This window comes from Colius striatus, chromosome 23 (genome assembly GCF_028858725.1).
Source record: "Colius striatus isolate bColStr4 chromosome 23, bColStr4.1.hap1, whole genome shotgun sequence".
NCBI lineage: Eukaryota > Metazoa > Chordata > Aves > Coliiformes > Coliidae > Colius > Colius striatus.
Genome location: NC_084781.1, coordinates 1480542 through 1506455, shown reverse-complemented (window position 1 = coordinate 1506455; position 25914 = coordinate 1480542). Strand labels below are relative to the sequence as shown.

The following is a 25914-nucleotide window of genomic DNA, read 5'->3' as shown; positions in this document are numbered from 1 at the left end:
ATGAGTTAATAAGCAGGCAAGTTACACCCCCTCCCTCCTCCCCAGCCAAAGCAACAGCCTGTGGGTTGGCTTTCTGCATGGATCTTACCTTCCTAACTCAAGAGGTCAAACATTGCCAGCCTTGCTTTAATGAGCAGTGTCACAGTCACTTCCAGTCTCATAAAGGGAACCCACAGGGGTGGGTGGTTTCAATTTGCTCCTCTTGCCTGGAGAGGTTGTGCCATACATCACAGCTCACAGCTGGTGTGGAGGGTGAGGAAAAAAGCCCAATCAACAAGCAACCAAGAGGAGAATCAGCTTGTATTCCCTACCCAGGGATTTGATAACTCAATCTCTATTAAGGTGAGGGGTGTCCTCCTCCATTTGCAAGGCCAAACAGTTTGTTTTAGCACGTGTGGGATAGATTACCTTAATTTAGTGAGCAGCTGCTTCCAAGAGCTAATTGAGTGATGGTGTTGAAAAGCCCTGTGCACTTAGAGAGATGTTATGAACAACTAAGAATCCTTAATGATCTTCTGAGCAGGGCTTTATGCATACAAATGAAACCTCCTTGGAATCCCTCCTCCCACCAGCAGAGCTAAGGGCTGCTCTGTGACTGAAATCACTGAGTCTCAAGGGTTGGGAGGGAGCTGCAAAGCTCATCCAGTGCAGCCCCCTGCCAAAGCAGCAGCACCTAGAGCAGGGCACACAGGGACTCATCCAGCTGGGTTGGGATGTCTCCAGAGAAGGAGATATTTGGCCTGGCAGTGGAGTGGCAATTTGGGTCAACAGCTGATGATTTGGGGATGCTTTGCAAGCGTGGGCAGCCTCACCCCGTGCTCTTGGAGCTGCTCATCGACCCACCTGCAAAAACAGGAGCCCAACATTGTGTAGTTTAGACTTTAAATGATGCCACAAGGTTGGTTGTGGAGAAGCTGAGCTGTCTCCAGCCCTGCCTTGCTGTTGCATTAGAGATCACAGAACCTCAGGGGCTGGCAGGGACCTGCAGAGCTCACCCAGTGCAGCCCCCTGCCAGAGCAGCAGCACCTAGAGCAGGGCACACAGGGACTCATCCAGCTGGGTTGGGATGTCTCCAGAGAAGGAGCCTCCACAGCCCATCTGGGCAGCCCCTGCCAGTGCTCCCTCACCTCAGCAGGGAACAAGTTTCCCCTTGTGTTGCTTTGGAACCTCTTCTGTTCCAGCTTGTTGCCCCTTGTCCTGTCACTGGCCATCCCTGAGCACAGCCTGGCTCCAGCCTCCTCACACCCACCCTTGATGCATTTGGAACATGACTGAGCTCAGCCCTCAGGCTCCTCTTCTCCAAGCTGCAGAGCCCCAGCTCCCTCAGCCTTTCAGCACAAGGCAGATGCTCCACTCCAGCATCTCTGTGTCCCTGTGCTGAGCTCTCTCCAGCAGCTCCCTGTCCTTCTGCAACTGGACACAATATCCCAGCTGTGGGCTCAGCAGGGCAGAGCAGAGGGGCAGCAGAACCTCTCTGACCTACTGCCCACAGCCCTTCCAACCCAGCCCAGGCTGCCAGTGGCTCCTTGCCCACGAGGGCCCGTTGCTGGCTCATCTCATCCTGCTGCCCACAGCACCCCCAGCTCCCTTTCCCCTACCCTGCTCTCTGACAGTTCATCCCCCAGCCTGTGCTGGTCCATGGGGTTGTTCTTCCCCAGATGCAACACTCTACACTTGCCCTTGCTCATTAGATTTCTCCCCACCCAAGGCTCCAGCCCTGTCCAGGTCTCACTGAATGGCAGCACAGCCTTCTGGAAATGACCCTTAAATGTCATTCATTTCAATTCACAGCCTGGTTATTTGCTTCCCCCTCCTAAAGAAGATTTAGGGGGGAAAAAAAAAGGAGCAAACCTGAGCTTTACTTGAATGTGGATGAATGAAAAAAGCAGCACTCCTTGAAGAGCCATTAATTCCTCCAGACATCTGCCACACACAGCAGCATCACACCATTGCTCAGGACATAAACCCCCTGTCCCATGAGAGAGATCTGCTTTCAACTCCTCACCTAAAAGGAACCTGAAAGAGCTCATTCTTTGGGGCTGGAGGATCTATCAGTGTTCACAGAGAGAAACTTCTCAGCTGAGATGTTTTTTCCCTTGGCATTTGGATGCTGTATTGAAGGGAATGAAAGTAGTTCATTTTCATTGAGGTTTGGCATCAGCTCCTGCTTCTCTGCTCTCCATTAGTGTCAGAAATGAGCTATGGCTCTGCTCTCAATGCATGTTTATAGAGACATGCTTGTGTACAGGCTAATAGAGACTATAAATTCCATGCAAGACACTTCACAGAAGCATGAGCAATGAGTCATGGGAAAGATGGAGAGAGTCTTGCCCTTGCTTCTTGAGGCAAAGCTTTGTTAATTAGCCAATAAAGAGATGAGACATGAGAGGAAAATCCTTCCCTTAATTGGTAGGAACCTCCCTAATAAAGGGGAGATAATGGAAGTGTTTCTCCACGTGTCCCAGCAATGTTCCTGCCTGGTTTGGGATGTCCTTGTGTTGTGAATAGTCCCTCTCCATGCTCTTCTGCTTAAACTGTTTGAATTAATGTGATTTCTTTCAGTTAAGTGAGTACCAACAAGAGCTTCCACATCAAAGAGGTTGTGGCAGATGATGTTAGGCACGGCTGGGAGGCTTCAACACGTGTCTCAGCACAGCACCCAAAGGTTAACCCCGATGGAGGAGGTGAGCAAGGGTTGCCCAGTGACCAGTGGGTACCTTCTGGTGGGCTACAAGATGTTGAGGACCACATTTAGACTCCATGGGTCAGGATGGAGGCTTATTTAATCATAGAATCATAGACTGGTGGGGTTGGAAGGGACCTTTAGAGCTCATCCAGTGCAACCCCCTGCAGAAGCAGCTCCCACCTAGATCAGGTCACACAGGAACGTGCTCAAGTGGGTCTTGAAGAGCTCCAAGAAAGGAGCCTCCACACCCTCCCTGGGCAGCCTGGGCCAGGGCTACCCACTCTATGAATTCCCATCAGCTCAAGGAGACATCATTAACCTTAAACCCAGTTTTGATTTGTCCATGTGCTGCTGGGAAACATCCCAATGTCACATCCCAATGTTCCCAGCTTCTATGGGCTGGAGAGCAGGAGGAGAACACAGTGTGGGAAAGGAAGGACAACCAGCTTTACCCACACAGCACAGTTCATCAAAACTAAATGTCAAACAGGACAAGAAAAACTGATGTGGGGACATGCAGAGGAGAGGATCCATCAGAGACTCTGAGTAATGAAAAGGTCAGGGGAGCCTATAAATAAAGCCTACAACAGGGGTGGCAGAAAGCTCATCAGAAGAGCACAGCTCAGGCAGTTTAATGAGCTTGATTGTCATGTAAATGGAACCATGAATCTAGCAGGTACAGAAGCTGCCCTCAGTGTGACCACTGCAACCCCTCCACATCAACCATCAAAACAAGGCAGAAGCTGGTGATGCTCCTCACAGGGGCTGTGCTGTGTGGGGACAAGGCTGGGCAGTGGGATGAAGAGCAATCCCCAGTTCTGCCCCGTGGAAAACACTGGTTTGCTTAAGGGTTTGATTCAATTGAACCCCAGCTGTAAAGCCTCAACTCAAAACATCAAGCAGCTGAACAGTCAGGGTGTTCTCCCTGAGCTGGAGCCCAAACAGGCACAACAAGCAAAGCAACATGTGGAAGCATTGGAGTTATTGTATGGGGGGACAACCAAGATGCTGAGGGGGACTGGAACATCTGTCTGGTGAGGAAAGGCTGTGGGACCTGGGGGAGAGGGAGGGGAGAGGAGAGGAGAGGAGAGGAGAGGAGAGGAGAGGAGAGGAGAGGAGAGGAGAGGAGAGAAGAGAAGGCAAGGCTGAGGGGGGCTCATCAACACTTCTAAGTACATGATGGATGTCAGGAGGATGGGGCAACACTGTTTTTCTGCTGTCCAAGCCCAGCCCTCCTGTGATTCTGGATGAGTGGAAGTCAGGGATGAACCCCAAGCTCTCCAAGTCACAGCTCGTTGCCTCAGCCATCAGTCCCTGCCTTCTTCCACCTCCTAGATAGTGAAGCAGACCAATTTCTTCTGGGGTAGCCCTTTGTTTAGGCCAGCTAGGACCACTTATTCAGCTGATGAGGAGTGGCTAGGACCTGCCTTGCAGCCACAACAGAGGAGCTTGTGGCCTCCCTGCAGGAGAAGGCTGAAAGCCAAAAGGCAGGGGAAGCACAGGGCAGCTGTGATTCAATGAAACCCAGCATTGTGAAGTTAAATGTGAGGCTAAAAAAACCCCAAAGGGCTTCTCTCTGCTATTAAAATGCACCCAGAGGGTTGTTCCAGCTGCCCCATGGATGGGGGATCCTGGTCTTGTCCCTTCTCCTTTTCCAGCCACTGTGTCTCGATTGAGTTTGGCAGCACAGGGAAGGGAAGGACAAACCCCCTCCCAGCTTTCCTTGGAGGGTCCATCAGGCAAAACCTCTCACTGCCTGCACCTGGCATCTGTCTCTCTCCTCTTTCTATTCTGGGAGGCAGAGAAACAGCTGAGCTCTGCTGCAGGAGGGAGGGAGGGAGGCAGATGGGGCGTGAGTTCAGCACTGCTCATTTGTTTGGCAGAAAACCCACAGACACATGATGGAACAAACATGGGGGGTGGGGAGGGAGGGTGTGGGGGTGAATATTGAAGAGCTTTCACCCTCCTCATTAATTTCCCTGTGGCTGTGAGGCTTTCCTCCCCATCAGCACTAAATGCACGGGAACAGCGGAGGGTTGGAGTTGTCACCCTGATTATTTCATCTTGCCAGGCTGTTCTATTTCTATGGGCTCATGCCATGGCATGTCTTTCACTTTTGGCCACAAGCCCAGGGAGGGGGGAAAGGCATTTGCTTCCTCTGTGGGACAGAAACACAGGTTTCAGCCTGTTTGTGTTCACCTTCACTTGGCTTTCTGAGCTTTGCATCCCTGCAGGACCTGAGGGTCAAGGTAAAAGTCCAACAGCACCTATTCTAACCCCACCCAAAAAACCCCTTCATTAACTGGGACAGCAAGTCCAGTGGTTTCCCAGCCTAACCCCCAGTTGCTGTTTGTGCATGTTAGAAAGAGACAATTTCATTCCAATGGATGAAACAGAGCCCCTTTAGAGGAAAATCCATCGGTGGGTCCAAACCATGATGCCTTTGCACTCAAGCCACTGCAGCTTAGTGATGCTGAATCTGCCACACACACACACAAAAGGCATGAAACCTGCAAAATCCTCCTGCTGTGGCCTTCTGCTGAACCAGGAGCTTGATGGATGTTTCAGTCAGGAGACAAGGCTTGAAAGAACAGAGTGGTTTCCATTCCCAGTCGCCCTCCCTTAAAGAACTCGCCCTCTCTGGTGTTCAATTAGCCTTGATTAAATCCAGCAGCCTCTCCACTCTCCCTGGGTAAGGGGAGAGTTGTCCCTTCCAGTTTTTGCCACCCTCTTTGGCAAATAAACCCCCTTCTTTAGCTGGCTCAGCCAAGGTGCTTCCCCTCCTCCTTGCCTGCTGTAATTCCCAGTAGCTGAGTGTTAATTGGGAGGCTCAGCTCTTGCTGCCCAGTGCTACACCTGCCCCCTTCCCCTCTGCAGCAGCAGCTCTACATCAGCCATGCACAAAGCCAGGGCTCAGGAGATGCCTAGAGTAGCTAATCACATTGCATTGCATTGATCAGCTCTACACCCAGCTAGGGAAAGGCCATTGATTTGCTTCTCTGCCCTACTTAGAGGTGGCCTCTGGTTCCAACACCTTGTGAGGAAAAGCAGAGCTTTGCAGCCTTTTACCACTTCATGTCCTGCTTCAGCCAACCAAAACACAGTGCTGATGCTGAGGAGCTGCTCCTGGTTTTACTGGAGCTCATGAGAAGCTTTGCATGCATTTTCCCACCCAATAACCCAAAGCACTTCAGAGCTGGGTTCTGATGGCTGTTGGCAAAGCAGAGGCATCCCCTGGAAGCCCATTTTCCTGAGGGAGAGCAGCTGCTCTCAAGTGAAATCAGTATTTGGCCTTGACTTCTTCCCACCAAAAGCTCCCTTCTCCCACTTCTCCCACTCAGCTAAATCATCCTGACCAGTGGCAGCCAAAACAGCAGCATCAGGACTTGCAGTAAGCTGTGTTTCAGCAGCCTTGGCATGGAAACTGCTGCCACTTTTGTGCATGGACTGGAAGCTTGCTTGCCTTTGTCTTCCCTTCTAACTTCATGAAGTTTCCTCTCCCATCATCTGCCAAAGTGCTGCTTCACACATTCTGGCAACATGCCTCATGTACTGCCAGCAGATAGGGCTGGCAATGCCCAGAGCTTATCACTGGGTATTAATTACTTGAAGCATAAATAACATTCCCTCTTCTCTCAGCTTGAGGAGCCCTTATTTCAGCTGGAAATATATCCCTGCTAACAAGTGAGAGGAAACAATGGAAGGGGGAAATTTGAGCCTGGAATGAGTGACAGCTCTTGCAAGGAATCAAAGGTGAGAGCCAAGCAAATTAACATGAAAAGGCAGGTTTGTGACAGCCACCTCCATTAATCCCTGGAACCAACCCCCAAGGCAAGAGCTGGATGCCTTTTCTTCTCCAGGTCAAAGAAAACACACTCCAAAGGAATAGGCACAATGAGCACAGGTATGGGGTCATAGAGGAGCAAAAGGGATGGGAAGCCTTGGATGAGCACCATGACATGCCAAAAGAGCTGAGCAATTCAAATCCAAGCCTGGGAAAGCAACTGATAGAACAAAATGAACCCTCCCAGGCCCCAAACCCTCCAATAAAATGCAGCAGAGGGACAAACCCTTCAGTGTCATCAGTCCTCCCTGTCTCCATTCACACCTCTGTAACTCTCAGAGGTGTTTCCCAACTCTCCCCCTACAAGGAGACAAGAGAAAAACCAACCCCAGAAGAACAAGAGATGCAGCTTTGGTTTGCTCCAACCCCAAGGTGATCATTCAATGTGTGTTTTTAGCCTGTTTACTGGCTGTGTTCCATAGATGTGAAGGGTGATTTGGGCATCAAGAGTGTGTTTACAGCTTCTAAACCCTTCTGGTGGAGTATCACTTGCTATTTTGGAAGGTGCAGAGGCTGGTGAGTGTGTATAGTTAGATACTGGAGCTTTCTGGGGGTGGACATGGCAGTGTTTCAGCTCCCACAGATGCAGGGGCTTGTGTTGCAATGTTCATTGCAGCAAGGAGTGAGGCTCTTCTGGCTTTGGTTGATTGTTCTGCACGTGGGGAAGTGCAGGGATCTAATCCTCAGAGATGCCAACTCTCCCTGGCTTGCAGAACAGGTCAGTAGGCTCACTCAGCTAAATCTCCAACTGAGGAAAAGGAAAGCACAGGACAGACCTGGGAGGGGTTGCTTGAAAGGCTTTGGGAAGGGAATGGGACTTGATTGCACTGGCAAAACCCACATCACCAATTGCCAGGCTACACAGCTTGGAATTAGGGTTCCTCACCTCTTAGGTGTCAAATGCAAAGGCACATGGGAGCATCCAGGCTCTGGAGGAAGATATCCTCCTCCAGATCTGCTCAGCTTATCCAAAGCCACAGGAGGATGCTTCTCCTGTTCTACAGAAGTCAGGGAAAGCCTTTTGCTACCCTGCCTGGATTCAACAAGGTACTTCAGCACAGCCTGTGAAGCCAAGAGAGCACTCAGCTGCTTAAGAGCTTAGCTCAAGAAGGAACAAAGACACTCCTTGTCTCACTTCCCAGGCATTGGAGTAGTCCTGCACCCTGTCCCCTGCACAGAGCACTTAGCAGTGCCCCTGCCAGCAATACCTGGAGTAGTCCTGCACCCTGTCCCCTGCACACAGCACCTAGCAGTGGCTCTGCTTAGCAATACCTGGAGTAGCCCTGCACCCTGTCCCCTGCACACAGCACCTAGCAGTGGCTCTGCTTAGCAATACCTGGAGTAGTCCTGCACCCTGTCCCCAGCACACAGCACCTAGCAGTGGCTCTGCTTAGCAATACCTGGAGTAGCCCTGCACCCTGTCCCCTGCACACAGCACCTAGCAGTGGCTCTGCTTAGCAATACCTGGGGTAGCCCTGCACCCTGTCCCCAGCACACAGCACCTAGCAGTGGCTCTGTCAGCAATACCTGGAGTAGCCCTGCACCCTGTCCCCTGCACACAGCACCTAGCAGTGGCTCTGCCAGCAATACCTGGGGTAGTCCTGCACCCTGTCCCCTGCACACAGCACCTAGCAGTGGCTCTGCCAGCAATACCTGGGGTAGTCCTGCACCCTGTCCCCTGCACACAGCACCTAGCAATGGCTCTGCTTAGCAATACCTGGAGTAGTCCTGCACCCTGTCCCCTGCACACAGCACCTAGCAATGGCTCTGCTTAGCAATACCTGGAGTAGTCCTGCACCCTGTCCCCTGCACACAGCACCTAGCAGTGGCTCTGCTTAGCAATACCTGGGGTAGCCCTGCACCCTGTCCCCTGCACACAGCACCTAGCAGTGGCTCTGCCAGCAATACCTGGGGTAGTCCTGCACCCTGTCCCCTGCACACAGCACCTAGCAATGGCTCTGCTTAGCAATACCTGGGGTAGCCCTGCACCCTGTCCCCTGCACACAGCACCTAGCAGTGGCTCTGCCAGCAATACCTGGAGTAGTCCTGCACCCTGTCCCCTGCACACAGCACCTAGCAATGGCTCTGCCAGCAATACCTGGAGTAGTCCTGCACCCTGTCCCCTGCACACAGCACCTAGCAGTGGCTCTGCCAGCAATACCTGGGGTAGTCCTGCACCCTGTCCCCTGCACACAGCACCTAGCAGTGGCTCTGCCAGCAATACCTGGAGTAGTCCTGCACCCTGTCCCCTGCACACAGCACTTAGCAATGGCTCTGCCAGCAATACCTGGAGTAGTCCTGCACCCTGTCCCCAGCACACAGCACTTAGCAGTGGCTCTGCCAGCAATACCTGGAGTAGTCCTGCACCCTGTCCCCAGCACACAGCACTTAGCAGTGCCCCTGCCAGCAATACCTGGAGTAGTCCTGCACCCTGTCCCCTGCACACAGCACTTAGCAGTGGCTCTGCCAGCAATACCTGGGGTAGTCCTGCACCCTGTCCCCAGCACACAGCACCTAGCAGTGCCCCTGCCAGCAATACCTGATGCACACCCAACCCCCCTAAGCAAGTGAGATGCAGCATCTCTGACACCTGCCATCAGTTAGGAAAGAGCAGTTTTGTGTGATGAAACCTCCAGGGCAATGAGAAAGAGCTTTTGGACTATTAGGAGATGGAGGGTAAGGACTGTGAAAGAGAAGAAAGGGGCAGATCCAATCTAGGGCCATTTCCAAGCTCCTTCTGCCTGGCATCATGCTGAGGACCCAGCAAGCCTTTGCTCCTGTTGAATTAGGCTGGATGAGTCAGCTCACTGGGGAGAGCTCACATCACATTCTCTCTGAGGGGCTGAAATTGCCTCTGCCTTGCACAGATCTGTTGCATTTTTCCTCTCCATTGCTATCCCTTACATTAGGAGTTCACTTCAGCTATAGAATGAAAAGACCTCTGAAAGGTCTCAGAGGAGGGAAGGTCTCAGAGAAAGAACAAACCTTGCTAAGAAATCTCCTCCCTCTGCTCCTCTGGGGTTTAGTGTGGGGAAAAAGAGGAAGCTGAGAAGTAAAGCTGAGACCTTTTTAAAGGAGATTCCCCTCCCCAAGCTTGCAAGATGCTTCTAGAGAGAGGAGCATTTCAGGGAGGGTGTGGAGGCTCCTTCCTTGGAGCTCTTCAAGACCCACTTGGATGTGTTCCTGTGTGAGCTGATCTAGGTGTGAGCTGCTTCTGCAGGGGGTTGCACTGGATGAGCTCTAAAGGTCCCTTCCAACCCCCACCCTTCTATGATGCTTCACTTCAGTACATGCTGTAGAACAGAATGGTAATCCCTGGATCCTGGAGGCCAAGCTGCTGGCTCTCAGCACTGCAGTCAGCACAAGAGTCTGGCCACATTCCTTCTCCCACCCCTTTCAGGAAGAAATCCAGCTTTCCCTTCTACCTGCAGTGTAACATTAGGTCTCCAAGTCAACAGTAACTCTGAGCCCTCTGGAGAGCATCCTCTCCTCTTTGTTTGTGTGGCAATAAATGGCTGTGGGGCTGCTGGAACATGGTTAGGTTCTCTCTGGAGGGTAAGGACTGTGAAAGAGAAGAAAGGGGGAGAAGAGAGAAGAAGGAAGGAAGAAGAAGGAAGGAAGAAGAAGGAAGGAAGAAGAAGGAAGGAAGAAGAAGGAAGGAAGAAGGAGGAGGAAGGAGGAGGAGGAAGGAGGAAGGAGGAGGAAGGAGGAGGAAGGAGGAGGAAGGAGGAGGAAGGAGGAGGAAGAAGAAGGAAGAAGAAGGAAGAAGAAGGAAGAAGAAGGAAGAAGAAGGAAGAAGAAGGAAGAAGAAGGAAGAAGGAGAAAGGAAGGAAGGAAGGAAGGAAGGAAGGAAGGAAGGAAGGAAGGAAGAAGGAGGAAGAAGGAGGAAGAAGGAGGAAGAAGGAGGAAGGAAGAAGGAAGGAAGAAGGAAGGAAGAAGGAAGGAAGAAGGAAGGAAGAAGGAAGGAAGAAGGAGGAAGGAAGAAGGAGAGAGAAGGAGAGAGAAGGAGAGAGAAGGAGAGAGAAAGAGAGAGAAAGAGAGAGAAAGAGAGAGAAAGAGAGAGAAAGAGAGAGAAAGAGAGAGAAAGAGAGAGAAAGAGAGAGAAAGAGAGAGAAAGAGAAAGAAGAAGAAGAAAGAAGAAGAAGAAAGAAGAAGAAGAAAGAAGAAGAAGAAATAATCAGCTGCAATCTAGGGCCATTTTCCAAGCTCCTTCTCCCTGGCCTCACACTGAGGCACCTGCAAACCTTTGCTCCTGTTGAATCAAGTCTCTAATTCAACAGGAACTCTGAGCCCTGTAGAGAGTATCCTCTCTTCTTTCTTTGCATGTCAGCAACACCCTTGCTTTCCATTTCCATCAAGAGGCAAGCCCCATCTTTCAGAGCCTGAAGTGTGCACCTCAGTCCATCCCTACCACAAGCTATATTTCATAGATGTACATACAGCCCTTCTGATGAACAGAGGAACTCCTGCACATTCTGTTCTTCTTCCAGAAGTGCCATTTTGAGGGGGGAAAAAAGAAGGTAGTTTGCAGCTGGTTTATTCTTCTCGTCATCTGGAACTGCAACTGGGACATCCAGGCCAGGAAAAGCCCTTCACTAGAGACAAGATCTAAACTTGGGCATGGACAGCCTCCAAAATGTGGTGGTGATCCCAGGAGAAGAGCACACAAATGGTGGGGAGAGGAGCACACCACCAGCCACAAAGATGGGGTAAACATGTGAAAGGTTTGCAGGGAAAGCTGGCCTCAATCCCAGCAAAGAAATCACCATGGCTGTGATCCTGGAGGAAAAGGCTAAAAGCTCTTCATGAAACCCAGCACAGGTAAAAAAACACCACTTCAGTACACACCAGAGAGGCTTTTCTTCCCCCCCTTCTTCTTTTAATTCAGCAATGGCTACACAATTGACTCACAAATTAAGTGAAGGTATGAAACCACATTCTTCATACTGAGATGAGACATTCTGGGCTTCTTTAAAACACCCTCTCAAGGGGGAGAAGAGTTCTGGGGGTGCAATGAAACACCCTCTTGAAACAAACCAGTGGTGGGGATTTCCATTTGGAACAGTGATGATACTTAGTGAGCCTTGTCCAGGAAGGGATTCAAACCCTTTGCAGGTGGGTGCAAAGCTTAGAGCCTCAGGGTATAGATAAAAGGGGAGGGGAAACTGAGGCACGGTGCTGTGCAGTGAGGCAGAAGTCTCAGCTCTCCCTGGCTTGCCAAGCCACAGTCTCCCAGTACCAAGGTCCAGCCCAGCAGTTTGTTATACAGGCATATCATCTTGCACTTCTCCTGCTGTCCCATTGAATGCTGCTGGCTCCCTGCTTTCTTCCTCTCCTTCCTCTTCCTCTTCTTCTTCCCCTTTTGCTGCCTCTGCTTCTCTGCCTCCACTCAGGAGGGTGGCACAGGAGAGCTGACCCAGGAGCTGCCCTTCCCTGCGAGACTCAGCCAGCTCCTTGGCACAGCACACAGGAGTGTTGGTCTCATAAGTGCTGTGGAAGCTGTTGTAATCAACCTCATAAAAGTCCTTCTCCAAGGTGAGGACAGGAGTGAAGCGATGTCCCCACAGCACCTCGGTGTCCATGTAGGAGCTGCGAGCCTGGCAAGTCATCCCTGGGTAGAAACAGAGGGCTGTTAAATGCAAAGCATCCTCCCCATGCTCATCCAACCAACTCCTTCCATCTAAAAGCACTTTCATGTTATTCTCCACACCTGGTTGCTCTGGGACACAAAGGTCTTTGCTTTATAAGCCTCATGACCAAGCTGAGCTCTGCAAGGGATGGATCCCTCACCATGTCTTCAGCCTCTTTCCTGAAGCCTGGGCACCACTAAGCAGCAGCTTCACACTGTTCCTCACCTTGCTCTTGCATGGCTGATGCTACCAGCACTTCTGATGAGCCAACAACAATGATGCTTACAACAACATCCAACTCTCCCACAGTGTGTCCCCCCTAGATCCCAACCCACAGGGCTCAAAGGGGTATGGGGCAAGCAAGCAGCAAAGCTCACACCACCACACTCCCCTCAAGCTCATCCTTCTCAGCCCCAAGGATCTCAGCTTATTTACTTTGAGACCATTTGGTCACTGGATGCTTCCCCCTTGCTCTGCAAAGCTTCTTGTTCAGTGTCACCTGCCAATGTCAAGGCTGATTCCTCCTCCAAGTATTTGCCTCCTGCCTCTCCTAGTTCTGTTATGGTGTTGGATTTGAGTGGAATATGGCACACCTGACCTCACAAAGCCTTCCTCTGGACTGGAAAACATTCAAACCATGCACTTCATCCAGTTCCTGGCCAATACTAAACCCTGTAACCCAGGGTAAACCATGCATAGGGGGGAAAAAAACCCATCAGTGTGAGATGCTCCAGGGATGAGCATCCCATGTGCTCTCATCACGTGCCTGGAATCTCAGAGTAATCAGAAAACTTCCCTTAAACAACCCAAAAATCACCTTTGGGAGGAATATTTGCTTCTCACCATTGCTACAGGCCATGAAAAGTCACCCACCCAAGCAAGTTCTCCTGTAAGCTGGCCTTGAGCCTTAGTTTAAAGCTGTCAGGCCACAGGTATACGAGTAGCTTTTGGTTCTTAGAAGGGGGAAAGAGGGCCAGGGTGACACATGCAACACAGAAATGTCCAGTTCTGCAGCACAGACTAAAAAGCCACGTTGTTTTTTGTCCCCAACCAAGAAGATCTGCTGGAGTATTTGCTTCTGGGCAGGAACAACATGTACAGAGTTAGTCACAGTGTTGGAGTGTTGCTGCTTCCTGGCCTGGAAGGAACCAGCAAGAACAGAGGCTGCTATGAAAAACAGAGGCATGGAAGGAGAAAACTACCTCAAGTGAGTTTTTTACCTTGAGGAGAAGCTCTGCTGAGGGACAGCTTCTCTTCTGAAGGCCATCAGCTGTTGCTTTGTCATAGAATGGTGGGGTTGGGAGGGACCTTTAGAGCTCATCCAGTGCAACCCCCCTGCAGGAGCAGCTCCCACCTAGATCAGGTCACACAGGAACGTGTTCAGGTGGGTTTTGAAGCCCTCCAAGGAAGGAGCCTCCAAATGAGTCCAAGGCAGCACAGAGATCACCCCCTGGCAATATGGTGACACTTCAAAGTGCAGCATCACCTGCCTTGGACTCCTCCATCCTTGAGGTGAAGACTGCTTCATCTTTCATCAAAGAGCAGCTCAATGTCCTGCCCTCTCATGTGCTGCATTCAGATCTCATGTAGAAGCCCCCAAAGACACAATGGGGTGCCCCTGCTAAATGTGGGGGCTGAGGCATCCCAAGGAGACTCCTGCACAATGGGGTGTCCCTGCCAAATATGGGGGGCTAAGGAATCCCAGGGGATCTCCTGCACAATGGGGTGTCCTTGCTAAATGTGAGGGGCTGAGGCACCTCAAGGGAACTCCTGCTTTAGTATGAGAGCCTGAAGAATCCCCTTCCCTAAGGGAACCCCTGCACAATGGGGTGTCCCTGCTAAATATGGGGGGCTGAGGCATCCCAAGGGATCTCCTGCACTATGGGGTGTCCCTGCTAAATGTGGGGGGCTGAGGCACCCCAAGGGAACTCCTGCACAATGGGGTGTCCCTGCTAAATGTGGGGGGCTGAGGCATCCCAGGGGAACTCCTGCACAATGGGGTGTCCCTGCTAAATGTGGGGGGCTGAGGCACCCCAAGGGAACTCCTGCACAATGGGGTGTCCCTGCTAAATGTGGGGGGCTGAGGCATCCCAGGGGAACTCCTGCACAATGGGGTGTCCCTGCTAAATGTGGGGGGCTGAGGCATCCCAAGGAGACTCCTGCCTTAGTATGAGAGCCTGAAGTATCCCCTTCCCCAAGGGATCTCCTGCACAATGGGGTGTCCCTGCTAAATGTGGGGGGCTGAGGCACCCCAAGGGATCTCCTGCACAATGGGGTGACCCTGCTAAATGTGGGGGGCTGAGGCACCCCAAGGGAACTCCTGCCTTAGTATGAGAGCCTGAAGTATCCCCTTCCCTAAAGCAGTACCTGACAGTGAACCTGAACTCCAGAGACAGTCACAGGCACCTCCTGCTGTAAGGATTCAATTACAAGGAAGGAACAATAGAAAGCTTTCAGCAGGCTCATACTGCACACTGCCAGCCTCCTGCAGTAGCTGCTTTCTGGAACCCCAGGGGTATGCAGAGCCCAGCACAATAAGACAACTTGTAATTGCTCTATAATCCCATTCAAATATTCCCTTTCAGCACATGTGCAGTGGTGTTTTAATTGAGTGGGGACATACTGCTTGGCAACTCCTGCATCCCCCAGTAAACAACAGCATTGTGTCTGCCTCAAATGCCATGAAGAGCCTGCTTTGCAGCCTGCCCTGTGCTCTCCAGCCTGGTTAATTAATGCAGCTGTAATGTCCCTTGCTAATTATTGCCTCTGTAACTGCAAAAGAAGGAGGATGGCAGAAGAGGTGTGGAAACAATAAGCATTACTTTTAATAAGAGCACATGGATGCAGCCACTGGCCACTTGTATGTGAGCAGAGCAGTTGGCTTGGACTGAGATCTCCCAGATGTGGCTGAGGGCTCTGCACAAAGGTTTGGAGCTCTGCAAGAAACTTTCCCCAGAGTTTTAAAGCTCATTTCATTGCAGCAGAATGCTAAGAGGTGGGTTTGTTGGGTGCTAGCTGGAGTCACCACATCATGGATCACCCAGCAGAGCTGCTGCATGTTGCTGTTTAAGGAGGCCAGGGCTGCTTGAATGGCTCATTTCTGATTCCCAGCAGATGAAAAGCTACCAAAGATGTTGGTGTGTGTATGAAACCAAGTCATGACACAGGAGAACAAGAGTGGCTGAGGAAAGACTCGTGTGTCAAAGAACTCTACCAGTCAGGCACTGTCATGGAAATCAGCTGGGATCAAGCAGCTGACATTTTACAGGAGCCAAAAGAAGCTTAATGAGTGCTGACAACAAGCAGGTACTTGATGGCACATCAGTGAGGAGCTTGCTTTCTGTGCTGCTGTGCATTATGCAACTGGAGCAGAGGGTCTCTGCCAGGATAAGTGGAGGCTGCTCTTGGCTTCCAGGCCTTGTGTACACACAGGTTACCAGCTTCTTCATCATCACAGGCCAAATCTGCAGCCTTTGCAGCTGCTTGGTTAGCTGGGGATGAGCCAGCAGGCTCTCTCCAGCTGTTGGAGGGTGGATAGTTTAGTCAGAGACACTGTTAGAGGCTGGCAGTTTAATGGGAGAGGGCAAGGCATCACCCACCAGCCCACCAACATTTGCCCCAGAGGCTTCAAGTTTGATCACATAAACACTCCAGCTCAACCTCCCAGCACTGCTGCACAGGCTTTCTGAGCAGGCAGAGACATCCCAACCCCTGGGGCTGTCAAGACAACACTCATCCACCAGCCTAAAATTAACTGTCCTCATTGAAATGCCAGGCAGCTCAGTGATTATCTGCTGGCAGCCTGTCCTGTGGATGCTGCCTGTTGCCAGCAGTTCAACCACAGACACTGGGAGTGGTTTCACTTCTCTGAAAGGTTGTTGCACTCAGGGTGACTTCTCCCCTTGCACTAAAGCTGTGGAAAAAGTCTCCTCCTTGAGCTGAGCTCCAGCAGAGAGCAGAGAACTGATAGACTCAGGGCTGTGGTGACAGCCTGGGTGGAAGTTAGTGAGGATGGCAAGGAGTCTAGTTCTAAAACTGGGAAGCTCTGTCACTCTAATGAAGCAATTCATGTCTTTAGATTAGCATCAGCAAGTGGAGAGTTATAAAATCTATTAGTCCCATTGTGTTAATTAGGCCAAGGAACAGTGGAACCTCCAAAAAGTCAATATCCCTCCAATTTGAAAAGGGAGATTAGAAGGTAGGAGTATGGCTCTCCAATTATTGGTGCTTGTCTGCTTTAGAGAAGGACATGTCTGGGCTCCACTTGCTTTGATTTTTATGCCAGGGGGAGAGTAATAGGGTTTTAATTTCTCTGAATGCTCTCCAGGCTTTGCAAAAGCTCCCAGGCACTGCAAATGGAGAGAGGGAAAACACACATTGCCATGGCTCTAGCAGGCAAAGCTCACACCTTCTAACCTTAGACCCCTTGCAAAGGTCTTTATAGTGAGGGCAGAAGCAGCCAAGATGAGCAGCCTGCCAGCATCCACCCAGCTCATGGAAAGAATGCCTTGGGATGTGTGTCTCTCCTGTAATGCTATCAGCAGGCTCTGGAACAGTTCTGCAAGGTCCTTCCATTTACTTAGATGCAAAATGCAAACCAAAAGGAGACAACCTAAACCCCACTGAGGGATTGCCCATTCCTTTGTCCTCTCATGGAAATGATGCTTCACTTCAGGGTGCCTTATGCTGTGACTGACTGATTGTATTTGCAGTTAGGGGATGCTCCTGTGTCCCCTGTGAAGGTGGATAACCAAAGCTGCTGCCTCACAGGGACAGGGGGAGGGATTAAACCCCTTTTCATCACACAGGTCCTAAGGCAGAAATACCTGTGCCTATCAGGGCTTCATTTAGGGACTGGGTTAATTAGGCAACTGGACTGGCTCTTGTGGCTTGTGCAATGGTGGTGGGAAGGAGAGGTGAAGGAAAGCAGTGAGGGACCAAGAGTAAAGTAACAGGAGAGGAGAGGAGAGGAGAGGAGAGGAGGAGGAGAGGAGAGGAGAGGAGAGGAGAGGAGAGGAGAGGAGAGGAGAGGAGAGGAGAGGAGAGGAGAGGAGAGGAGAGGAGAGGAGGGAAGGGAAGGGAAGGGAAGGGAAGGGAAGAGAAGAGAAGAGAAGAGAAGAGAAGAGAAGAGAAGAGAAGAGAAGAGAAGAGAAGAGAAGAGAAGAGAAGAGAAGAGAAGAGAGAGAAGAGCTTCTTCAAATGATGTGCCAGAGTAAGATACACACAGGCTGAGTCACCACATGGAGCAATGGCTTACAGGAAGGAAACCTGAATAAATTGGACACTCCAATGTTCTCTAATTGAATCAGCCAAATTCTTCATCATAACCCAGCTGATTTCACATGCACATGCAATGGGGGATAAAGGGGGGGAGTCTGACTCTCCACTGCTTTCCTCCAGCAGCCTCACTTCACACACTGCCTTCAACTCAGGAGCAGGAGAGTAAGGGCAAGAGGCTTGGCCATTAACATCCCAAACCTATTGTGTTGCCCCTGTGGGAAGCAGAGAAGCAGTGAAAGCCAAAGTGCTTCCAGCTTTTGCCCACCTTCACTTTCTTCCCTCTTACTCCAGGTCAGATTTGGGTGAGCTGATCTTGACAAGTGTCCCTTTGAGATAAGGCCCAAGAGAATTAGCTCCCTAAAGTGATCTCTTTGAGCACTTCAGGCACTGGGAGTGATGCTGCTGCATCCAGGCTGCCCACAAAGCAGCCCTGCAAGGCAGAACACTTGTCATCCAGATGGATTTGGTCTTTACAGTGGTCATTTCACTTCAGCAACAGACCTGGCCCAGAAACTTCGACTCCTTCTGGTACTTTTGTAACCTCTCCTGGTGTCACAGTGTGTCAAACCACACTAAAATGCTGATTGGAAGGACCATGTCAGGGGGCTTTCTGGCTTTGGGGGTTAGCAAGTAGAGCAGCAGTGAGTCCCTGGAGAGCTCTCACTAGGATAATACAAAGGGTATTCTGCATTTCAGACTGGCTGCTACATTTCTTGCTCTTCTTCAGGGTGTTGTTATTTAACCTTTTACTTCAAACCCATTGCTTCAAACCCCAACGTTTCCTTTTGCAAGGGAGAATAAAAGCCCATCCCAAAGGCTTGAAGGGTTCTGACTCTTCAGAATGAATTCTGCACTTGCCATTTGGAACTGTTTGCCATCAGCATGAAAGTTAAATGCCAGGAAGGAGTTACTTGTGGGAGAGGAGATGACAACATTGCAACTGAAATGTGTGTGAGGTTTGCTTAAAGCTACTGGAACCAGTTCTAAAGATGCTCTCCAGTGACCAACATTCATGGCTTTAGTCAGGAGCATTACACTTAACACTCCTTTAGTCACTTGGAGGTTGCCAGGCACCACTCTGACCTGCTTTCCTACCACCTGCTGAAGAAATACAAGCTGCCTTTTCAACACAAGGTGCAATCACAGCATTTTGCTGTTGGCTGGAAGGAGCTGCCATTCATTTTGACTCCTGCCAGCCCCAGGGCTGAGCCACCTCTGAGACAGGACACAGCACTCCCTCACCCCTCATGAACACAGCAGCATCTGCTCACCCCTCCAGCCTCTGAACATGGGGATGGTGGTTGCTAATATTTACTCACTAAGGGGACAAATGATCTGTTGTGTTTTTAATCCTGCCCTGGACCTGACCAAGCTTGGAACAGTGGCATGATTTAACAGGAGTCACCCTGCAAGTAAGTGATACCATTCCCAAGCAGATGGGGCTTGAATAATATGACAGGAAGGAAAAGAGCCTGAACAGTTTGCTTGGAGCAGGTTTTAAGGTGTGGAGGGAAGGATTAATATCCCCCCAAATGGCTTTACCATTGATGACAGGAGAGGAAAGCAGGAAAACACCAACTGCAACTCCTGTGTCACTCAGAGAACCGTCTCAGCCTCTGAATCAGCCAACAGCAGCATCCAAGGGCTGCTCTGCTCTACCTTCAGTACAAACTGCCTCCTCTAGATGCAGTTTGGGTCTCCTGAGAGGAGGAGAATTCATTTCCACAGATGTATGCTCCTTAATAACATTACACACTGGCCTGGACAATCCCTCTGGGAGAGGAGCCCATTTGTAAAGCGAGATTGTTCCTATGCCATGCTTTTCATTTGGAGGTTGTTATTGATAATGACTTCCTCTCACATGTGTTTAGCAGAGGCTGAGCTTTCCTCAGAGGAAGGCAGTGCTGGAGCTGTTCAAGTAGAATTAGCTTGTGTGACTGTGTGATGAGGAAAGAGGCTTTGGACCCACGAGGAATGGTATTCCAGTCTCAGATGAGGAGGTTCCAGTGTCTAGTCAATGTTTAGGCTATGAAAGAAGCTTCCATTACAAAGCTTTGCCTTTGATAGTCTTTCCCACCCACTCTTTCTTTTGCAACATCTCTACAGTCCTCTGCTGGGATGGGATCTTTGCCTAGTAATGCCAAAAGGAATCCCACTTCTGCAGCCCAGTACTGCAACCTAGTGCAGTCCACACAGAACCTGCCATGGGCTGTGTCTGGAAAAGGCAGCTCCTGCTGCTCACCTACTGACTGAAGGGAGATCCTGGAGAACTGCTCTCTAAAGAGCTGTCTTAAAGAGCAAATGGTCTGGGATGGAGGAATTTGAGAGGCTGTGCCTTTATACCTGGCTGTCAGGAGATTAATGAGGACAAATGTCAAGAAGGGGATGATATTAACAGTGAGGAAGGGCCAGGCTGAGTGAGACAGGGTGCTGATACCTCTGGGTGCTCATCCTAGGCTGAAACCTCTTTGAGATCCTTTTGAAAACGCAGGTTCAAGTCCTTCAGCATCTATTGTTTCATGGGATGAAGTAATACCTGGGCACTCCATTAAAACCCAACACCACAGCAATACCCCAAAGAGCACGGTTAGAGCCAATTTGTAAGGCAGAGGGGACAGGGGGAAAGACTGAGATCAATTTTGTTCACAGGTAACCTGAACCAGTCAAGGACAAGGAGAAGGAGACATCCCTAGGTGTTCTCTGTCCAGGTGACACTGACAGTAAAATCTTAACCACACAATCACAGAACCTCAGGGGTTGGGAGGGACCTGCAGAGCTCATCCAGTGCAGCCCCCTGCCAGAGCAGCAGCACCTAGAGCAGGGCACACAGGGACTCATCCAGCTGGGTTGGGATGTCTCCAGAGAAGGAGCCTCCACAGCCCATCTGGGCAGCCCCTGCCAGTGCTCCCTCACCTCAACAGGGAAGAAATTCTTCCATGTGTTGCTTTGGAACCTCTTCAGTTCCAGCTTGTCCCCATTGTCCTGTCCTTGGCCATCCCTGAGCACAGCCTGGCTCCAGCCTCCTCACACCCACCCTGGATGCATTTGGAACCACGGAGGAGGTCACAAATCCCAGGCTGCACTCCACTTTTCCCCTTCCCTCCCCTCAAAACTAAAGCTGATTATTTGACAAGCCCTTCCTTACCTGTTGCTTCCACCATTCCTTCCAGGATGACCACAATTTCAAACTCCTCCTTCTCCAGTTGGGTGCGGGACATCTCCCAGAAGGGGCTTTTCTCGTTGATCTCGTGCGAGATGATAAGAGGTGACACCAGGAACAACCTGTCATCTCCAGTGTCAAATCCCACGTTGATGTCTGTTTGGTTTAAGGGGATAAACTCTCCTTCTTTGGTCTGTTTGGATTTAATCAGTTTGGCTCTGATAGAAGCCTCGACAATGTGGGAATTACGGAGGTCTCCGACCCGGAACATGAGGCAGAGCTTCTCATCCCTCATGGAAATCACGGCGTTGTTGGAGAACATGAGGGTCTCAGCCCTCTTCTTTGGTTGGCTGATCTTGACAAACATGCATCCCACCATGAAAGCATTGACAATGGAGCCTAGGATAGCCTGGATGAGGAGCAGGACGATGCCCTCAGGGCATTTCTCAGTGATGACCCTGTAGCCGTAGCCGATGGTCGTCTCGGTCTCGATGGAAAACAGAAAGGCAGAGACGAACCCACTGAGGTTTTCCACACAGGGGATCCAATTCTCATCCTCAAGATGATCCAGGTCTCCCCTGACATAAGCAATGAGCCACCAGATGAAGCCAAAAAACAACCAAGTGATGGTGTAGACCATGGTGAAGACCAGCAGGTTAAAACGCCACTTGAGGTCCACCAGGGTGGTGAAGAGGTCACTCAGGTAGCGGTAGGTCTCTTGGACATTGCCATGGTGGACGTTGCACTTGCCACTCTTCTCCATGTAACGCTGACGGGGCTTCTTGCCTTCAGCTGAGATGAGGCGGGTCCGGTCCGTGGCGATGGGGGGATCATCCCGAGCCTGTTTGGGGATCTTCTTGGGCTCTCTGGAGGTCACTCCGATGTCCATGTCCTGGTTCATGAAGATCCGAGAATCTCCAGCCATGGCTGGGCTGCAGGAGGGCAGAGAAAGGGTGTTTAAGGAGAGGAGACAAAAGTCATCTCCTTTCACTCACCAAACTGCTCAGGTGGGTTGTGGAGTCTTCTCTGGAGACATTCCGAGCTCAAATGGATGAGTTGTTGTGTGGTCTGCTCTAGGTGGTCCTGCTCTGGACTGGATGATCACAGAATCAGAGACTGGGAGGGGTTGGAAGGGACCTTTAGAGCTCATCCAACCCAACCCCCCTGCAGAAGCAGCTCCCACCTAGATCAGGTCACACAGGAACGTGTCCAGGTGGGGCTTGAAGAGCTCCAAGGAAGGAGCCTCCACACCCTCCCTGGGCAGCCTGGGCCAGGGCTCCTTAAACACATCATAGAATCATAGAATCAGAGAATGCTGATGGTTGGAAGGGACCTTTAGAGCTCATCCAGTCCAACCCCCCTGCAGAAGCAGCCCCACCTAGATCAGGTCACACAGGAACGTGTCCAGGTGGGTTTGGAAACCTCCCAAAAAGGAGCCTCCACACCCTCCCTGGGCAGCCTGAGCCAGGGCTCCCTCACTCAAACACTCAAACAGCTTCTCCTTATGTTTCAATGGAACTGTTTGTGTTCCAGCTTCATCCCATCACCCCTTGTCCTGACACTGGAGACAACAAAGTGCTGCCCCAACCTCCTGACCCCCACCATTTATATACTTATACATACTACTGAGCTCCCCCCTCAGTCTCCTCCATACTAAACCCCCAGATCCCACAGCCTTTCCTCATCAGGTAGATGCTCCAGTCCCCTGAGCATCTTGGTGATGATCTTTCAAGGTCCCTTCCAACCCTCAAGACTCTGTGACAGCAAACCCTGCAGATACTCATGCTACTCTGACAGCCTTTGCCCCATGCTGGTACAGGGCTGGACTCTACATCAGGGAAGCTATTTTTTTCCCCCATGTTTTTTTCCTCCTGATACTGTTTTGGGCTTCAGCACTTGTCTCACAACAGCCACTTGCTAAATATAATGCTGTGTTGAACTGATGTGTAACAGACTGTCTCTGCAAACATGAACCAGCTGCCAGTCACTTTGCTTAATGCACTGCTGGAACCTCAGCAAATAGAGGTGATGAGCAAGCCCTGGGAGTCATGGAAGAGCTAAACCTTTGGGGTTTATAGTTTTCCACCCAAGTTTTGCTTGAGATCACAGCTAGGAGCAAAGAAAAGAGCCATCTCTGTATGATTTCAAGAGAGACTGGTGTTTTTTTGGATGCCTCAGGTTTTTGGGTGCATAACCTGATCTAGGTGGGAGCTGCTTCTGCAGGGGGTTGGGTTGGATGAGCTCTAAAGGTCCCTTCCAGCCCCTTCCATTCTGGGATTCTATGATAACAGGAGAAGAATGGAACAGAAGACACTGAGCACCACTGTGCCTACCTAAACCTCACCTCAGTCTCAATTCTGCATGAAGGTTTCCCTTCGAGTCAGCAGAGTGAGGCACCTCCAGGGAGGATTCAGATCTCAGGAGTGCTGAATCGTACCCACCACCCCCCTCCACAAATGATTCTGGGAGCTAAGGACTCCAAATATGAACCAAAGCACTGAATGTAGCACCTTGAATGATGTGGCATCAGGTGTGATGAAGCCAGGCTTACTGTTTTATCACCTCTCAGCACCCAGCCCTCTGCTTCACCTGACACTAGGCAAAAACCCTTTCAGAAGCCTAACAGGCAGCTATTAAAATGCCCACTGTCTACAGGCAGCACCATGCTTTAGGAGACACAAACAACTGACACAAAATGCAGTGGTTTTGTGCAGGTTAGTGAGGTGATGAAGAAGAGTCTTGCCCAAAATCTCTGTGAAAGGCTACCTAAGAAGCCTTAGGGATATCAAAGCTGGAGCAGCAATATTCTCTATGGCCTTCACTCTCTGCATTGTCCTCAGCAAATCCTATTAAAAGCTGACTAAATCTATTACTGCTGCCTCTATCTTTAATCTTCTTATGTGTCTGTGAATGAGAAAAAGGTGTGGGGAGACAATTAAAGGTGTCTGGGGAAGCCAATTTTAAGGCTGAGCAAAGTAGCTCCATGTGATTGGTATGAAAAAGCACAAAGGGTGGGAGGGAAGGAAGCAGAGGCAGGATGAATAAATGAAGCACCACATTTCCACTTCCATTCTGCTTGCAGCCAAGTCTGCTTTAACAGCAAAGAATTACTCTTAGCCCTTGTATAAGTCACCATCAATCATTACTCCAACGAAGCAGCCTGTTGCTGGAACCATACCCGCTGGCTCTTCTCACCAGGGAGCCCAGCCATCTGTCCACAGCACAGTCCTAAAGCTTCTTTGTGCTGGCATATTTACCAGGTTGGAAGGGTTTGGGAAAGGGCTGAGCCAGTGGAGCCACAGGAAGGAGTAAATAACAGGCATTAATGATGCTGGGATGGTAAATGAGGAGGAATCAAGGCTTGCAACCTGGATAACTCCACTGGTCCTTTCTCAAACAGCAACATCAAGAGTTCTGGCAGAACATGACCTCTATTTCTTTTCACTCCCCAAGGCAGATCTCCTGATGGATAGCTTGTGGTGTATTTAGATGCCTCCTCAGCCTTTTCCCATGACTTGTTGCAGGTTCAAAGCTCCTGGAGCATTGCTCTGGCTCTCTGCTGCCTTATGGTGTGTGTGTTTGCACACTTGCATGGCACCTGACTGATTCTCACTCCACATGTGAGAGCATATGCCAAGTGCAAGTCACAACAGCCACACACCTTTGCTTTTGCCTCTTTAACATGGAAAGAAGCATCCCCACCCACCAGAAGAAAATGAGGTGCAGAGAGGAACCTCTTTGCTTTCTTCTCCTTGTCACTGCTGAATCTTTGCATTGTGTCATTCATCTGAAGTCATTCCATTTGGACCAAAAGGCTTTTCATAGGATCATAGAATCATAGAATGGGAGGGGTTGGGAGGGACCTTTAGAGCTCATCCAACCCAACCCCCTGCAGAAGCAGCTCCCACCTAGCTCAGGTCACACAGGAATGTGTCCAGGTGGGTCTTGAAGAGCTCCAAGGAAGGAGCCTCCACACCCTCCCTGGGCAGCCTGGGCCAGGGCTCATTAAAACATCATAGAATCACAGAATGATAGGGTTGGAAGGGACTTTTAGAGCTCATCCAGTGCAACCCCCCTGCAGAAGCAGCTCCCACCTAGATGAGGTCACACAGGAACGTGTCCAGGTGGGTCTTGAAGAGCTCCAAGGATGGAGCCTCCACACCCTCCCTGGGCAGCCTGGATCAATCTACATGTAGAAATATAAAAAACAAGGCAAGTGGTGCATGTTTTCCACTGAAAAGGAATTGTTTTAAGGGTGATTTTGCTATAAAAGGGCTATTTGAAGCTTTCAGAGGACGTTATGTAAGAGAGAACAATCCCTTTCAAGACGTTAATCTGCAGTGTCGGGTTCCATATCTTCCACTCATACCAAAGAGACCAAAAGGATCTTGACACATATTAAAAAACAACAGAAGAGAAAGGGAAAAAACCCCACCAATCAAAAAGCCTAAATCCCTAGAAATACCACTGTGGTGAAGCAAGCTAGAGGCACTGCCCATTAATGAAAGGAGAGGAAAACCTGCTGGGGCTGAACCACCCAGGGGACCAGCGACATCACTTTTCTAATGCTGCTGCTCTTTAACAATAGGTCAAGGGAAATCTTTTTGGGAAGGCTTCAGGAACACATATGAGTGGTCCAGTAGAGCAGAAACATTCCTGCTGTAGATGAACTTTACTGACAGCTTGGGTGGCATTACAATCCCTTTTCACATTTAAACTCTCCCATGAAGAGTAACCAAGGGAAAACAATGGAGCAGGTGAATGTCTGCATTAGATGCTTTAAAAGGGGATGATACTGGGTAGCAGTTGGGAGTGCTTGAGGCTTGGATGTCTGCAGATTAGCCAGCTTTCTGTTCCAAATGGTTTCAGGATTCTTTTCTCTCCAGTTCTGAGGCAATCACTGCTTTTCCCTCTGGCTATAGTTGCCCAAATGTAATATGTAGTGGTATGACTATGAATGCTCTGAGATCCTAAAACACAGAGGTTCCAAAGAAATAGGAAGATGAATTTGTTCCCTGTTGAGGTGAGAGAGCACTGGCAGGGGCTGCCCAGATGGGCTGTGGAGGCTCCTCTGGAGGCATCCCAACCCAGCTGGATGAGTCCCTGTGTGCCCTGCTCTAGGTGCTGCTGCGCTAGCAGGGGGCTGCACTGGATGAGCTTTGCAGGTCCCTCCCAACCCTTGAGACTCTGGGATGTGATTCTATAAAGACCTATAAACTCCCATCCCCATTCCTGGGGACAGCAACAGGGGTCTAAGCCCCCAGAACACTGATGTCAGGCAAGTAGGTCTGACCTGAGACATCTCCCCTTCTTC

General features: G+C 50.4%; 1 protein-coding gene across 5 annotated transcripts in view; it reads right to left on the bottom strand.

The window, feature by feature from the left end:
• Window positions 1–11392: 11392 nt before the first annotated feature.
• Window positions 11393–25914, bottom strand: part of KCNJ5 (potassium inwardly rectifying channel subfamily J member 5) — a 48061-nt gene continuing 33539 nt past the window's right edge. For all 5 annotated transcript variants that reach the window (XM_062013976.1, XM_062013975.1, XM_062013977.1 and 2 more), the window contains 2 exons: window positions 20586–21532; window positions 11393–12141 (listed from right to left, as the gene is read on the bottom strand). In XM_062013976.1, coding sequence (XP_061869960.1) covers window positions 11792–12141; window positions 20586–21525 — 1290 coding nt within the window. In that variant the 5' untranslated portion in view covers window positions 21526–21532 and the 3' untranslated portion in view covers window positions 11393–11791. The remainder of the gene's footprint in view (window positions 12142–20585; window positions 21533–25914) is intronic.